Source organism: Phyllostomus discolor, chromosome 15 (assembly GCF_004126475.2).
Source record: "Phyllostomus discolor isolate MPI-MPIP mPhyDis1 chromosome 15, mPhyDis1.pri.v3, whole genome shotgun sequence".
Taxonomy (NCBI): Eukaryota; Metazoa; Chordata; class Mammalia; order Chiroptera; family Phyllostomidae; genus Phyllostomus; species Phyllostomus discolor.
In genome coordinates, this window is record NC_040917.2 from 8,941,477 (window position 1) to 8,957,141 (window position 15,665).

Genomic DNA, 15,665 nt, shown 5'->3' on the forward strand with positions numbered 1-15,665 from the left:
AAGAGAATGAGCCATCGCTTCTGCAGTTGTTTATGTTTTTCACAGAGGACGCCAAGTCTCAGACGCCTCCCTAAATGTAAACCTCGGGCAGCCAGCAGGTGTTTGTTGTCGTTTTCAAGGGGCCTTTTAGCATCCCTCGTAGAGCAGCTAAGCCCGTCATCTGTGCTGCTTACGCTCACACCTACGCGCACTTGGTGACAGACCATCTCCAAGTTCTCCCTGCAGTTGGAAACATAACCCAACCTCTCACAATGTTCAGAGCATGTTTCCTGCCAGCGGTACATCTGTAAAGTCCTCCTGTCTTTCCACCCTTTCTCCTCGCCTCGGTCGTGCCTCCGATCCCGTCGGGTGCCGGCCGGTCTGCAGAAGCCAGGTTTGCTCTGGTCCGCTGCCCGTCCCCTCTGGGCGTGGGAGTGAGGGGCAGAGACCGGGCAGGGCGGCATCTGGAATAACCAGCCACAGCTGTGGGGATGAGTCATCGTCCTCGGGGAGTCTGCCTGCACCCGGGCGGAGAGGCCTGCCAGGAAGGCTGTCCCCCGGCCCACTGCCCTGCCATGTCACCACGAGACGGCCTTCCCCGTGCTGCCGTCTGCTTGCCACAGTGCCTGGAATTTCGCCGTTAGCTCCAGCGACCGGCTAGCAAAGCGTTAGAGAGGTGGCCGCTGGGGTCCGAGAGGCAGGGCTGGGGCGTCTGCCCTGTGGTTCTCCGTTACCTCTCGGGGTGTCTCCGTGGGGGACTGGGCTCACAAACTCTTTGTTTGGGGAGACAGATTCATTCCGCAGACCTGTGACCTTCCGCTGTATCGGGGCACTTTGGGATGGGCAGCAGGAAGAGAAGGAGCCCTGTGCTGACCTTCAACTAAGAAGCCATTCACAGACTCGGGGACGTGTCCGTAGGTGGCGAACCCAGTGCCTGCAGAGCCAGCTGGGCGAGAAGTCACAAAGTCAGAGAGGCCGCACTGAGGGAGGGGCTCTCCCAGGTGTCACCTCCCTCTCATTTGACGTGTCACCTTAGAACCAATAGGGATGAGGCTGGCCCAGTCGTCCCCCATCTTAGAGGTGGAGAAATTGGGGCTCAGACAGGTACTTAGCAGAACTTTTGTGTGAGCCCCTTGGCCCCCCTCGGGGTGAGTAGGTGCCTGGTGACAGTGCCCCACTTCAGGTGCACCCCACTCCATCGCCTCTGGGCTTTTGTCCGAAGCTGTTGAATCTGTCACCCCCAGGTCTCCAGAGGTGCCCCGGGGCAAACTTCCGCCCTGGGGGATGGCCTCGCTGTTTTCCTCTCTCTCTCAGTAGGTTTTTTAAAAAATGGGTTGGAGCGACAGAGAGGAATCCCAGGGCAGCAGCTGTTAGCTGAGGTGTGGGATGGTAATGGAGGTGTCGGGCACCATCTTGGGTTTTCAGGGATTATACTGAAAAAATTGGAGCTGTGTTTCACCAGTGAGTGACCTGAGGCTTTAATAAACACAGCCATAAACCCAGTTTATTAATAATAATCCAGTAATGAACCTTATGCACATAAATTAATGTTAGAGATTTAACAAAAGGCAAACGACCTTGGTTGTTTGAATCTCAAGTCCATCTCAGACAATGAGGGGTGGTAGGGGATAATCTCAGGTGAATTTTTCTCCTTTTCATGCCCCAGTTTACTTATCCGTAAAAATGGGATAATAATGCAGACTCTGTAACATTCATTCACTCATCATTCATCCAATAGCCATTGAGCCCTTACTCGGAACCAGGTGTGATTGTTCCCAACAGTGAACAAGACGGATAAGATTCTCCCCGTCGTGGAGTTTATATTCTGCTGGGGATGCGAGACCACTTCTGAGAAGAACTGAAACGGCTCTTGCAGAGGGAGAACCCCACACCTGAGGACACCGGCGACCATGTCATCCTCACCCCAAGCACCTGCTGTGGCATCTCGGTGATCCCTCAGAAAAGCATTTCAGGAACCCACACCTCCTTCCAGGAGCACTGACCGGGCGTGGAACACCCATTGCCCATCACTGGCAGATCTCGTGAACATAACCTCACGTTCTCTCTGTCTCTCGCCTTTCCTCCTCTCCCGTAGTGCTTACCGGGAAGCAGCAGGTGCCTCGATGGAATGTTGATGAAGACAGGAGTGCGTTTCGGACCCCTTCAAGGCTTAGACACATTTCCGAGGGTCAGGGACCATGTGCTAGTCTCTTCGAGTTGTAAGCAGCGGCCAGTGGCTCCATCACATCCCCGAAGGACAAGTAGACCGACTCCATCCAAATCCTTGCTTAAGAAGAAACTGAACCTACAACTAAAAGGCCAAAGAGGGAGGTAATGAGCATTTATTTGAGATCCAAAAGGATAGCTATTCGGGCAGCAGGGATTCAGGCAGAACCCCCAAATGGTGCTCCAATCAGGAGGCCAAGGCCAAGGGGACTTATGAGAAACGGAAGGGAAATGGTTATGTTACTAGAAGAAGGGCATTTCTATTGGTGTAGATACACTAATGTAATGGCGATCATTCTACAGAACGCTCTTCATTTTCAGTCTGGTCATCGTGATATTTTCTTCCTCGTTACCTTTGCGAATGGTTGTTAGGGATAAATGTTGCTCCAGGTGCAGTCCAAAGCCATTCTGTCCCATTTTAACACCCAAAGTTTGAGGACTAGGGTGTGCAGGGCCGTGGCTCTGGGGTGGCAGCTCCGGCTGCATTTTAAAGGGGTCCTGTTCACATCAGTGTTTCCAGCTCTTACACTGGAACCATCCCATTACTTTACCTGGTTACACATATGGAATTGGTCTATTTTTATTTCTTCCCTGGAGTGCATCAATATGTATTTTCATTTCCCCCCAATTCCAGTCAAGTTATCTGTCAGGGCCCTGGGTTTCTCATAATCTGGAAGTAATTTTCTTTCAGTTACCCCCTTATCTTCCAGATCACGGACCTGAACATACTTTGGCTGATGTCCTTGAATTATATCATATCACATTTACTATTGTGACTTCGCTGGCAATACATTATCTTTGATCTGAAAAAAAAAACCAATCGGGTCGTGGTTTTTGGAAAAGCAACATTTGTTGTTTGCAACTGTTTTGAAAAACCACATGGGACCGAGTTTCCAATAGCGCACAATCTTTCATGTGCGAATATCAAAGCAAGTTCAAAGATGCTAACTACATTTCAAGAATGCACGTTTAAATGCCACTCGCTACTGAACCAGCCCGGGGGGGGGGGGGGGGGGCGGAAATCCTCGGGACTCGGGATAGTGCACTGGACCCACGCAGAGACTTCCGTCGAGAACCACAGTGCCCAGAAGCCCTTCTCACTCACCCTGTGGCTACATACACAGTCCTTCACATACCGTACGATCCAGGCTTTTTTAATCTGGTGGCTTTTCCCACTCCTTCCCTCGAACATGCTGATAAGGGTGTTGATAGCCATGTCTCTTATTATAGAGCTCCTCACATGCATGACATTCCGCAAATACTTTCTTGGACTCTCTGGGCCAGAAGATGATAAGACCATTCCACATTTAAAACAGAACTTCTCGAGGTATGTCTACCAATGTGTTCAGAATTATCCAAGTGTTATTCCCAAGGCCAAGTAACAACTGACATGAAGTTCTTTTTTGTTTTAAGAGAGGATGCTTACATCTCCTCTGAGACCTGTCACAGTCTTGTTCAAATCAGCCAGATGGTGAAGCGAGTGGTGGTGTGGGGGTGTAATTTTAGTGATCTGGGGCACACTTCCCAAGGACCCGCCTGGCCCCACTGTGGGGATGGTGCTCTTCTCTGCCTGGGAAAATTTGCTGCCCCTCTTCGCTTGCTTTGCAAACGTCCAGCTGCTAAGAGTTCTGATTTCTGAGATTGCAAAACAAACCTTGCCACTATATTTGTGTCCCCAGAGAAAGGAAAGGCCAAGCGGCGTCTTGGGGACAACCTCTTCACCAGAGGGGGCAAAACGCACTGCAGGTGGCCCTGCGCCTCGGCACCTCCTTCTCCACCGACGAATTTTGGGTTGCCGGGTGGTTCATTTCTCTCCTGTCCCTTTAGGACGGGGACTAATTTTCTTTTCTTCCCCCTGTCACGAGTCCAGACTCCCCAGGTCGTCCCCTCGCCCCCTCCCCCCCAGCCCTCCTCTGTCACCTCTCGGACACTGGCCCGGTGTGTCCAGGCGGCTCAGGGAAAGGACGCGGACGGCTCCTCCGGGAAAGGGGCAGGGGGAGAACTGGGCGGCGGGCGGCTAGCCCGGGGAGGCCCGGCTTTCGCGGGCACATCAGCCGGGGAAAGAGTTTCCTTTGTCAAACCAGTGACCACGTGGCGCCATGGCGGTCACCGCCAGCAATCCGGTCAGACCGCCGGGCGCAGACTTGGGGGCGCGCCAGCCACCTCCTGAGCTGGCCGAGGGCAGCCTCGAGAGGTTGGGGCACGGAGGGAACGAACCCACGAGGGCGGATCCCGACGACGCGCTTGAGCCGCGGGGGGTGTCGGCCGCGAGAGAGCCAGTGGGCGGGGTTCCCGGGGTGCGGGAGGCGGTGGGCGGGGCAGCGGGAGGCGGGGGGTGAGGGGAGCGGGAGGCGGGGTTCCTGGCGGTGGGCGGGCGCGGGAGGCGGGGTTCCCGGACGTGGGGGCGCGGGAGGCGGGGTTCCCGGGAGCGGAGGCGTGGGAGGCTCTGGGGTCGGGGTCGCGGAGGGCGGGATTCCGGGGATGGGGCGCATGGAGGACGGGGGCCTGGTGGGTGGGTGGCACGGAGGACAGACTCTCGGGGGCGGAGGACGCGGGAGGCGGGGCTCCCGGGACGTTTGTCGGGGTGGGGTCTGGGCGGAGCGAGGGCGGGAGGGCCGCGGGGCGGTGCTCGGGGCCGCGGGGGCGGGGGGCGCGGAGAGGGGCGGGCAGGGAGCGGCGGGCCAGCCGGGGATGGCGTCCATGGCGGCGGCGATCGCAGCCTCGCGCTCGGTCGTCATGAGCGGGAACCGGCCTCTGGACGACCGGGAGCGTAAGCGCTTCACCTACTTCTCGTCGCTGAGCCCCATGGCCAGGAAGATCATGCAGGACAAGGAGAAGATCCGCGAGAAGTACGGGCCCGAGTGGGCGCGGCTGCCGCCCGCGCAGCAGGACGAGATCATCGACCGGTGCCTGGTGGGGCCCAGCGCCCCGGCACCCCGCGGCCCCGGGGACCCCGAGGAGCTCGCGCGCTTTCCCGGCCTGCGCGGGCCCACGGGCCAGAAAGTGGTGCGCTTCGGGGACGAGGTAGGCGCTGGCTGGGTCGGGCCGGGCCGGGTCCCTCGCCCCTTCCCCTGCCCCGAGGCGCCCAGGTCCAGCGGGCACCTGCGGGCTCGGAGCCTCCCCTCCGGTCGCGGTAAGGTAGTGGGGGCTGGAGAGGAGAGAACGCAAGAATAGGAGGGGGTGTCCCGGAGCCGGAGGTCGGCGTGGGGGCTTTCCGGGAGTTCGGGAGAATTCCGAGAGGAGGAGGTCCTGCTCCGCGGGGCCTCACCGGATCCGGAGACCCCCCGGGGCTGCAGGCAGCTGCGCTTAAGCGAGGCCGGCCAAAGTGGAAAGAAAGAGGAGGAACTGTGAGCCGGACGAGTGGGTTCTAATCCACTCTGCCACTTAGTGTGTGGCCGTGGGTGAGTTAACCCCCTAGAGTCTCGGTTCCCCGCGGTGTAGCCCCGGGCTAATAATACCCACCCCCCTGCCTGCACTCAGGAAATTATGTATACATATCAATATTTTTGAGCCGTCTGGGGACAGCGACATTGCCAAGCCAGATTACGAGAAGGAAGAGGTGGCTTCCAAGATAAGGAGGCGAAAGCCAGAGCCCTTAGATGTTTCCTGAGTGAGCATGATGTGTAAGCTTTGTTTTGAGGTGAGCGTGGCGGCCCCTTTTCCCACGGAAAAACTGAGGGGTGAATTTCAGTGAGCTCCAGCAAGACTTGGTCCTATAACTTTCTCTTTCTCTTGGGAATATATTTAACTAAAACCTGCTTGGTGCCATTAGATTTTGTTCTGTTCCTATTTGGCCTCTCAAACTCAACTTTTGCCCTGAGGGACAAAGTCAGAAGGAGCAAGAAGTACAGGAGGGAAAGCCTCCCTCTTAATTGAAACTCCGAGGCTGCCGGGAGGAGGGGCTGGGCTTGGAGCGTTTTTTCCAAGGAAGTTTGGACTGTGGAAGGAATTCCAGGGAAGAGTGAGGTTGGAATCTGATTTTCAGGCCTGGGTGTGCTGAGACATTTATTAATACAAACTGTTTCTGGTCGAAAACCCACATTAATGGGGGGGAGGCATGAAGGACAGGGATATGCTGCCAGTATTGATTTATTCTGACAGAATCAAAAGGAAAGTCTCCATTAGGCTTTAAACTCGGAAGGCTGTGCCAGGAAAAGGAAGGTGTGGTGAGCCGGGGAGATGGCAGTAGAGGTTTGGAATGTGTTCCTAGAGATGAGGTATTTCCAGTGTGAAAAGACACATCTCTCTAAAGACATTTGCAGGGAGGCCTGGCCCGTGTGACTCGGTCAAAGCGAAAGGTCCCTGGTTCAGCTCCTGGTTGTGGCTTTGGCTCCTGCTTGGGGCATGAATAAGAGGCAACTGGTTGATGTTTCTCTTTCTCTCTCTCTGGCATCGATGTTTCCCAATCCTCTCTTTCTCTTTCCCTTTCCCCTCTCTAAACATACATAATTACAATCTTTAGAAAAGAAAGATGTTTGCAGGGTCTGTGCTCCGATCTGGGTGATGGGAATGCAGGCAGCCCCTCTCTGGAAAAGTCATGAAGAAACAAACCTGAGAGGAGACAGAGCTGGAAGTGCTGCACTTACACTTACAGATGTTGGTGAGCGAGTGCCCGTTTTCCTCGGTTTGGTGTCTGGCTAAGATGGCCCACAGGCCTGCTCGCCACCAGAAAGCCCAGGCCATATGTGGGTCCACTGCCACTGATAATGGTGATCGTTTAGTGCTCTTTGTTTTTTTAATTGATTTTAGAAAGAGGAAGGGGGAGAGAGAAAAAGAGGGAAACATTGATTTGTTGTTCCACTTATTTATGCATGCATTGGTTACTTGCATGTGCCCTGACCGTGGATCGAACCTATTACCTTGGTGTATCAGGATGATGCTCTAGCCAGCTGAGCTACCTGGTCAGGGCTCATGGAGTGCTCTTAATTGCCTTCACTAGGTGCCAGGTGCCAGACTGAGCTGTTTGTGAATTTGTGTATCTAATGTGATTTAAATGCAAACTGCCCTGCTTCCCTGTGATACCTGCATGCCCTTCCAGACCAGACGAGCCCTGTTTTCCAGAGTTGAACTCAGCTTTGCAAAACGAGCTGAGAGCACACTTCTGAATGCCTCTGCCCGCCCTCAGCACAGATGCGGAGAGACAGAGGTGCTGGATCTGAGGAGAGGTACATGGGACACTGTCTGGGGTGTGTTGTCTGCACTGGCTGTGTGGTTTAATGGCGCCAGGGAGTTTAAGATGCATCCCCTGGCCCTGGCTGGTGTGGCTTAGTGGATTGAATGCCGGCCTGTGAAGCAAAGGGTTGCTGGTTTGATTCCCAGTCAGGACACATGCCTGGGTTGCAGGCCAGGTCCCCAGTAGGGGGTGCATGTGAGGCAACCACACATTGATGTTTCTCTCCCTTTGTTTCTCCCTCCCTTCCGCTTTAAAAATAAATAAATAAAATCTTTAAAAAAAATAAATAAAATGCATCCTCTGGACCTGGCAAAATGTTGGTACCAAAAGGGGAGTTGGTGGTCTCATGCCTAAGTGGAGGACCATTCACAGTGGAGAACTGGTCCCTGGGCACAAAAGGTAATGATGGATCAGGACAAGGTGGGGGCCATCCCTGGGTAGGATGCTGGACAGAGTGACCCTCATAGGTGGCCCCAAGCTCATCCAAAAGGGCCCTGTGTCAGATCGACTAGGGCACGCTGTCCCTTCCCAGTTGATCTGTCATGTGATGTGGTCCCCGGGGCCTCCGCAGCCAACCACAGAGTGGAGAGTGCTCCCCAAGGCCCTCCGGTCCCACCTCTGACAGATAGGTGCTCCAGGTGAGCCCGCCTGGCTCTTGCTCTAGCTGCTGTCTGGCCTTCAATGACAATATCAGGTTGTCAGTATCTGATGGAAGGCCACTCGGCATGCTGGGCTTCCGGGGCCTTTCCCAGGGCTATGATAGAGAGAGCCTGGGTGTGGTGGTCCCCGGCTACCACCATCCAGATGCTGGTGGTAAATCTCTAGTCTCCCTGAGCTTCAGTTTCCTCACCTCTGCAATGGGAACAACATTAAATAGTAGAGATAACGTACATGAAAGGGCTGTGGGCTTAAGAAACGGTGGTTGCTGCTGAGTGGTGAGCATATTAATAGTGTTAGCTAATCTCTCCATGTCCGCTTGCGGCCAGCACTGACTGGCGTGAAATAAATCAATTCCTGCCATTGTTCGGCTTCGAGCTGGCCACTTGAAGGGAGCTCTGCCGGGGTGGGCTCGGGTAACGTGCCCTGCGGCACACCACTGAAGCCTCGGCGTGCTCTGTGCAGCGCGGTGTGGCCTGCCGCCAGGTCCCCAGCCTCACCAGCCGCAGCGTGTGCCCCCTTTCAGCTGCCCCGAGGACAAGGACATTGCCTGTGTCTTTGAATGTCCCCCTTCCCCATCACCAGTAACGTGGCGTGTCACATGGCAGCATTTTAAGTGAGACTGCAAATACAGCTTCTGATGGGACTATCACCTCATCATTCGTATGCCTGGCAGGACGAACAGTATAAGTCGATTGTATGTGGGTGGTCATAGTCCTTGGTGGCCGTGAGTGTGGTCAGGGCGCAGTTCACACACTGGAGTTGCCTCTTCGTCAGCCAGGTGCGTCTGCAGGCTGGGGTTCGCCTCGCTGCTGTAGAGGGAGGAGACCAGGGCCCAGACTGCCCTTGCTGGACCGCTAGCCCAGTACAGACGGAGGCTGGCTGGCTACCTTGGAGCACTGAGGCCATGAGGGGACCTGTCGAATTTTCAGTTCTTACGTCCTTAGGAATCCACTGAGCAGATGTTTCTCTGAGCCTATTACGGTGGAAAGCAGCGGCGTTCTAGCTTTCACCAGCTCCTGTAAAAATCCCCCACGGGAACATAGGATCCCAGCACAGCTTCCGGGCGGGGCCGCCAGCCCCTCTGCCCTCATCCTGTCTGCTGTGCAGAGACCGGGCACTGCTGCCCTCCGGTGGCCCCTGTCTCAGGCCAAAGAAGCCTTGCAGCTGGAGCCCCACCCCTGGAGCCCGGCCCTGGCCACGCAGCCAGCGGGGCAGCAAGGCACTGCCTCCTAGGGGCGTCTATCCCCCGAGGGACGAGTGGCTCTGAGGTTTCTCAGGCTCATGGGCTTGCCCTGGTGTGGACACAGACCTCGGTCAGGTGTCTGCTAGAACAGGAAGGCACGTTTGCATGTAACATTGCACGTAGATGCAATGCTTTCAGCAGTCTGTCCCGGCCTTGGCTTCTCCTTGCTGCGTCCTTCCTCCAGCGGGACAGTGTCGGGCACGGGTCACTTTGAGAGATGAAAGGTTCACGTTTTAGAAGGGTTTAGCGACCATCCCAGTCTGCCTCTGTGGCTTCGTGGGATCCCGTAGGGAGGAAGAAAACAACCCTGAATGTTTAGGAATGTGTGGCTCTCTGCTCCCTGCCCTCCTCCCCCAAACTCCTTGCCGCAGGGTCTGGTGAGAGTTAGCCACAGGGTTCTGGCCACGTTCTTGGCCCCACACGGGCCATAAGCAGGTGACCCCGGCGGTTTGGGCAGTTGCCGCGTATACTTCTCGTGGACGGACTTGCCTCCTCCGAGCTCGCTGTCATGGAGCGGGGTCTGGGCCCTGATCTGGGTTTTGCGTGCAGGGAAGACACTGTGTTCAGGCTCCGGAGCCTGAGAGCTCTGCCTCCTCCCCTTCAGCAGTTTAGCATGGCCTTGTCTGTTTCTTGAAATAAACGAAGCTGATGTAAAATGTATAAAATGGTGTTCCTGTATCTTACTGAGAAAAGGCTCAGACAGTGCAGAAGCAGCATGAGGAAGCAGGGGCTCGTGTCCTTCCTGAACTTTCCTGCATCAGTAAATCTTGGTGCCATCCGAGCTCGGCAGCGCCCGTGGCTTCCTGAGGCTGCAGGACCGGTATTTTTGTGACCTGTGCGGTCTCCCCGCCCCTCCGCCCTCAGCAGCTCCGCCTGTTCTTTTCTCAGCCCTTGGAGAAACGCAGGAGGGAAATTTGAGAGTTACTTTTCAGGATTCAGGACTTTTTTTTTTTTTTAAAGGAAGGTGGACTGTGTAATTATGGTTCCCACCTCTGTCTGGCAGATGGGTGTGTTTGTTAGAAAAGATGACAGGGTGGATGTGGCGTTTCGTGTCCCTGCCCCTGGGGTTCCGAGCAATGGCAGGAGTTGAGGACTTGGCCGGGAGTCCGGATCCATTGGCACATGCTGTGTAGGGGAGGCCACCAGGCCGACCCCGTAGGCTGTGCTGGTCCCACAGGCTGCCCTTTGGACTGACGGGTCTGTGCCCAGAACAGCACCTGCCCTGTACCTGGGGCTCCCGGGAGAAACCTGTTGAACAGCTGAGCCCCGGGAGAGAACAGCGGCACAATCCCCCTCCCTGGCAGCCGTGGCTGCTGGGGAACAGGTTGGGCAGAGAAATCAAAGGACTAGTCTCCTGTCGTGCAGGGGGGACGGGGACAGAGCCAAAAGCCCGTTGGCTGGACTGGAGTCACCATTTAAAGGACAAGCGTCCCTCTGATACTCGAAGCAAGAGTTCCTCTCAGTGCCAGAGAAGGTAAATGAAGACAGACCTGTCGAAACTCCCTACTCGTTTCTCTGTTGGTTTCCTGGGCGCTCCTGTGTTTTGCTTCTGCCGTGGCCTGTGCAGGCCTGAGCTCAGACTCACTCTGCGTCCCAGCGGGGGCTGCCTGGCAGGCAGTCAGCCACGGCCGCTTCTCTGGTGCTGGAAGTGCCGTCCTGCCGTCCACTCGTGGGAACCCTCTTATCAGCAAAGTTAGAAATACTGCACGTCAGCGGGAAAGCCATCGATTCCATCAATATGTAAACAGTATTAGCCCCTAAGGATGATGAGCAGTGGTAAAAAAAAAAGAGCATGTTTTCCTGATTCTTCTTCCTCACTCACCCCGCCTCCTTTTTGAATAGACTGGATTTTATAAAGCAGTTTTAGGTGCACAGCAGACAGAACCGAGCAGAAAGCACAGAGTTCCCACACACCCCGTCTGTGCATGGCCGCCCCCACCGCCCCACCCCCACCAGAGGGACGCGTTGGTTACAGTCGATGAACCTCACTGAGACTCACCATCGCCCAAGTCCCTAGTTGACATCAGGGCTCGTCCTGGTGTGGTGCGTTCTGTGGGTGGGAACGAATGTCTAATGACGTGTCCCCACCAGTGCGGTGTCACACAGCATTCCACTGCCCCGGGCTCCTCTGTGCGCTGCCTTCTCCTCTGCCCTCCCCCCAGCCCCTGGCAGCCACTGACCTTTCCCTGTCTCCGCAGTTTTGCCTTTTCCAGAACGTCGTATCCCTGGAATCAGACAGTATGTAGCCTTTTCACACTGGCTTCTTTCACTTACTAGTGGGCGTTGAAGGTTCCTCCAGCTCTTTTCATGGCTCGGTAGGTGATTTGTTTTTAGCACTGTATAGTATTCCTTTGTCTGATGTGTCACAGTTTATTCATTTGGTCACCAGAGGACATCGGTGGTTCCCACGTTCTGGCAGTGGTGAATAAAGCCGCTATAAAGATCGGCACACGGGGTTTTTGTGTGGACACCAGTTTTCTCCTCATCCATCCAAGTAAACGCCAAGGAATAAGATCTCCTCACCCGTCTTCCACAGGCTCTGAGGGGCAGATGGACACTGAACACCCCCCTCCCCCCAGGAAAATGGACTCCACGTGGGATGTGCCGAGGGGCCCAGGCCACCTGACAGCCCTGGAGGGTGACGCAGCCAGCACACTGCGGCGGGGGGTGGGGGGGGTGGGGGGCATTCCTGCAGGCTGTGCTTTTTTCTAATTCCTCCAGCTTATAGCATTTTGCAATTGAAATGCCTACCTTTAAGCCAAGATGCTACCATCTGTCGACCAGAAGCAGGAGCACAGCACAATTTATAGTTCCAGGGTCCTGGTGCTGTTTCTGAATCAGTCCAGAAAAAGCAGATATACTTCAGTGCTTGGGATTGTCACTTTTGGAGGAAACCCAGCCCCGCTGGTAGATTTCACAGACAGAGCACCACACCGAGAGTCTAGCGAGTCTAGGGAGTCTAGCGCCTGGGCGCGTTTACCGTTTATGGTTATATATTTACTATATAGTTACTGGACATGCAGTCCTTGCGGTTCTTCTTCCTCAGTCTCTGAATGCTGGGGAGAGCACTCGGAACCGTTCACTGTGGTTCTCGCTGTGCTGGAGCCTTATGGCACACTAGGGCGCTGATCGTTTGCGACATTGGTCACACTCCTGGGCGCAGCCAGGATGTCCCCTGCTCCGAGGCAGGGAGTGCGAGAGCTGCCCAGAATGCGTGGCCCCTCGTGAGAGCAGCCTGGACTGGGGCTGGCGGAGGAGACGTCCTTGTTTGGGGATGATGAGGGCGCGCAGAGGTGGACCCTGCGCCCTGGGGGTCAGCAAGCGCAGCCCGCGCAGCCGTGTGGCCAGGTGTTCCCGACTCAAAGCTGCTTGGTGGAGCGGCTGCCCGGGGGTTAGTTCCCTAGGGAGGTGCTGCTCTTGTGAAGCTGAGTTGGGGGGGCCCCACAGAGTCTGCCGGTTGAAACAGCACCCCGAGTGCTTCTGACGTGCGGCCAGGCCTGGGAACTGCTAGGCCAGGGGACCTCTTCGGAAAGGCTTGAGTCTGGTGTGGGTGGGCAGGTCCAGTGTGCACCCAAGTGCAGACACCTGTGACAGGTGTGTGGTAGAGATGGCGGCCGCGGGGAGGCGCAGTTTGTTCAAGCTGAGGATTCAGGAGGGCCCCAGCCTGCCCTTCAGAGAGACCCGGAGTGCAGACCCCACTTTCTTGGGGCTGCCGGCATCTGTGGAAGCTATTCTTCGAATGTTCTAGAAGAGGAGCCGCTTCCTGTCTGCTGGCTGCGAGTGGCCTGGCCCTGTGCAGTGGGAGCCAACAGGCGACTCCAGAAAGCCCACGCTCCCCCCTTTCTTCCTCAGACCGACCTGGGGGGACCGGGGGGTCCCCCATGCAGACAGAGCCTTCCATAGGCACTGTGTCTGCTCCACGGGGAGCGGTCAGATTCACTGGCCCTAAAACAAGAAAAGAAGTTATAAAAGAAGAAATGCTCAGCAGTCCCTGATCAAGTTCATCAAAAGGAAAAGTGAATATTCATAAAACGTCACCCCTTTTGAAATGAGTTCTCAGTCCAGAGCTTCTGCCTTTAGAATACTTTCGGAATAGTCCGTCTTGACTTCTACAGAGAAAGCTTAGCCAATTACAGAGGAGTTACTTGTACCCGAATAATTTCAAAAGCAAAACTACGAAGATCCTTTAAAGACTGAATTGCAGAAATGACATTTAGCTTAGACTGTGGTGAGAGGGCTGCAGCCGAAGTGTGTTCTGGGAGGGGAAGTGCGGGGCCGGGGGTGGGTGGGTGGTGGCCCGGCCGTGTGGCCCTGCCGGATGATCGTCCTGTCCAAGCCCCCAGGTGACGCGCTGAGTCAGAGCCGTCGGAGGAGCAGCCGCACCGCCCTGTGGTGTCGCCAGTGCCCCTTCCACCCTGTAGAAGCAGCAGCTGGCCATACCCTCCAGGGCACATATCATCGCAAAATGTACCGGCTAGGAAATGATGACTTCTGACTATGCATTGTGGGCTTTCCCCCTCTGCGAGGACACGCACTTTCTTTGAAAATAGGTGTTACGTTTTAGAGCAATTTTAGGTTCTCAGCAAAACCAAGTGGAAAGTAGGTGTCTAACCTTTTGGCATCTCTGGGCCACGCTGGAAGAAGAGTTGTTTTGGGACACAAATTAAATACACTGTGACATGTAATCACAAAGAAATTCTCACAGTGTTTTAAGTAAATGTACAATTTTGTGTTGGGCCGCATCCACAGCCGTCCTGGGCCGCGTGTGGCCCTCGGGCTGCAGGGCGGACACCCCCGGGAGAATTCTGACCGACCCCCCACCCACTCTGCACAGGCACAGGCACCCCCGCGGCCCGCATCCCCTGCAGAGCTGAGCCTCTGTCGTGGTGCACGGCCCGCACTGGCCCAGCCTCATGGCCCAGAGTCCGTGGCTTCCACGGGGTTTCCTTGTGGTGGTGAACGTTCCGTGGGTTTGAGAGCAGCAGCTACGGCCACAGCACGGAACAGAGGATTCACCGCCCTCAGAATCCTCCGGGCGCTGCCTGCTCCTCCCTCCCACCCTCGAACCCCTGGCGACCCCGGAGCTTTTCCCTGACGCCGGAATGTTGCCTTTTTCAGAAGGCGGTGGAGCTGGATTCATTCATACAGTGTGTAGCCTTTTCAGATTTCTTTTTATTGTGGTAGAATGTTCCCAACAAAATACACCATTCTGACCATTTTTATGTGTGGATTTAGTGCGTGGCCAGCAACGCCACAGTTGTTGCAGAGTGGGGCGGGCCACTGCAGCCCCCCGCCAGCTGCAGCCCCCGAACGCAGGGCTCCCTGGCCCACGGAGACCCCCAGCTCCCCCGGGCCTGTTGGTCCAAGTAGTAAACGCTGGCGCTGTCCTGCGAATACGCATTCGAGGACTATGGGCAGGGGATGCATATTCTTACTTTTTAAAAACGACTGTGCCTGTTAGGAGGTGACATTGTGTCAGGTGGACATGTCCCCAACAAGAGCAGAAGCCCGGGCCTCTGGACCGTTAGGAAATATCCTTGGTGTGTGTCTGACCTCAGTCCTTGGGGTCACGTGGGGACCCCCAGAGGCCACCACGTGTGCCCTGGCCTCGGGCGGCCGTCGGTCTGGAGCCGCGTGCCCCGTGGCTCTGTGGCTGCCCCTCTGCTCTTTGTCCTGGGCCGAACTCCGGAGAAGCAGCCGTTCCCAGAGACTCGGGGCCGTCTCTGGGCCACACATCTCTCCTGGAGCGGAATTCAACCCGGAGGAGAGCTCTTGGCCGGAAGGAAGGCCGCCCCACTGTCCTGTGGGCTCGGGGGCAGCTGTTTCGGTGCTTAGTTTCAGATCTCGGGCGCCAGGGAGGCAGGTGGGGGAGCCTTCCAAGCCACCCTGCCGAGGACGGATGTGATCGGCCACAGGCATGCGCCCGGCCGAGTTTGGTCGGCCTGCTGGTCGTGGTGGGGTGAGAAGAAAGAGAGCTGTGTGTGTGAGTGTGTTTGTACGTGCGCGTGCCTGCTGCCATGCTTCGCACCCCGCTGACTGGGGAGCTTGTGCTGGCCGCCAGTGCTGTTTGGGGCTGGACTGTGCAGCCGGTGCTGGCATCGGAGCTGGGATCACGTTTTCGTTTGGCATGTTTTTTTTTTTCTTGAGCACTTTATTTTTTATGAGCTCAGGATTGCAGAAATCTAAGGAATGTGCCCCTCGACTCAGTTTCTCGCTGGAGCAAACGACTGTTGACTTGAGACCAAACTGGGGAGAAACCACAGAGTTGACCCCTCCCGGCTCTGACCCCCTTGGAACGGGAGCTCCCGTGGGCCGTGTCCCCGGGAGGCTGCTGGCCCACCATGTTCCGGGCTGGGTCTGTGTGGCTTAGAGTCTTGAACGCAT

At 56.0% G+C, this 15,665-nt stretch overlaps 1 protein-coding gene and 1 long non-coding RNA gene across 4 annotated transcripts in view; one reads left to right on the forward strand and one right to left on the reverse strand.

Annotated features, from left to right (window-relative positions):
• Window positions 1-1,461: 1,461 nt before the first annotated feature.
• LOC118498295 lies at window positions 1,462-3,199 on the reverse strand. Its single transcript, XR_004900815.1, has 2 exons — window positions 2,559-3,199; window positions 1,462-2,284 (listed from the first exon to the last, which is right to left on the reverse strand). It is a non-coding gene; the product is annotated as an uncharacterized LOC118498295 (long non-coding RNA).
• Window positions 3,200-4,845: 1,646 nt separating this feature from the next.
• C15H1orf198 (chromosome 15 C1orf198 homolog) overlaps window positions 4,846-15,665 on the forward strand; it is a 29,777-nt gene continuing 18,957 nt past the window's right edge. For 2 of the 3 annotated variants that reach the window (XM_036016201.1, XM_036016202.1), the window contains exon 1: window positions 4,846-5,229. In XM_036016201.1, coding sequence (XP_035872094.1) covers window positions 4,897-5,229 — 333 coding nt within the window. In that variant the 5' untranslated portion in view covers window positions 4,846-4,896. The remainder of the gene's footprint in view (window positions 5,230-15,665) is intronic. The other variant, XM_028531230.2, reaches the window with a different exon arrangement.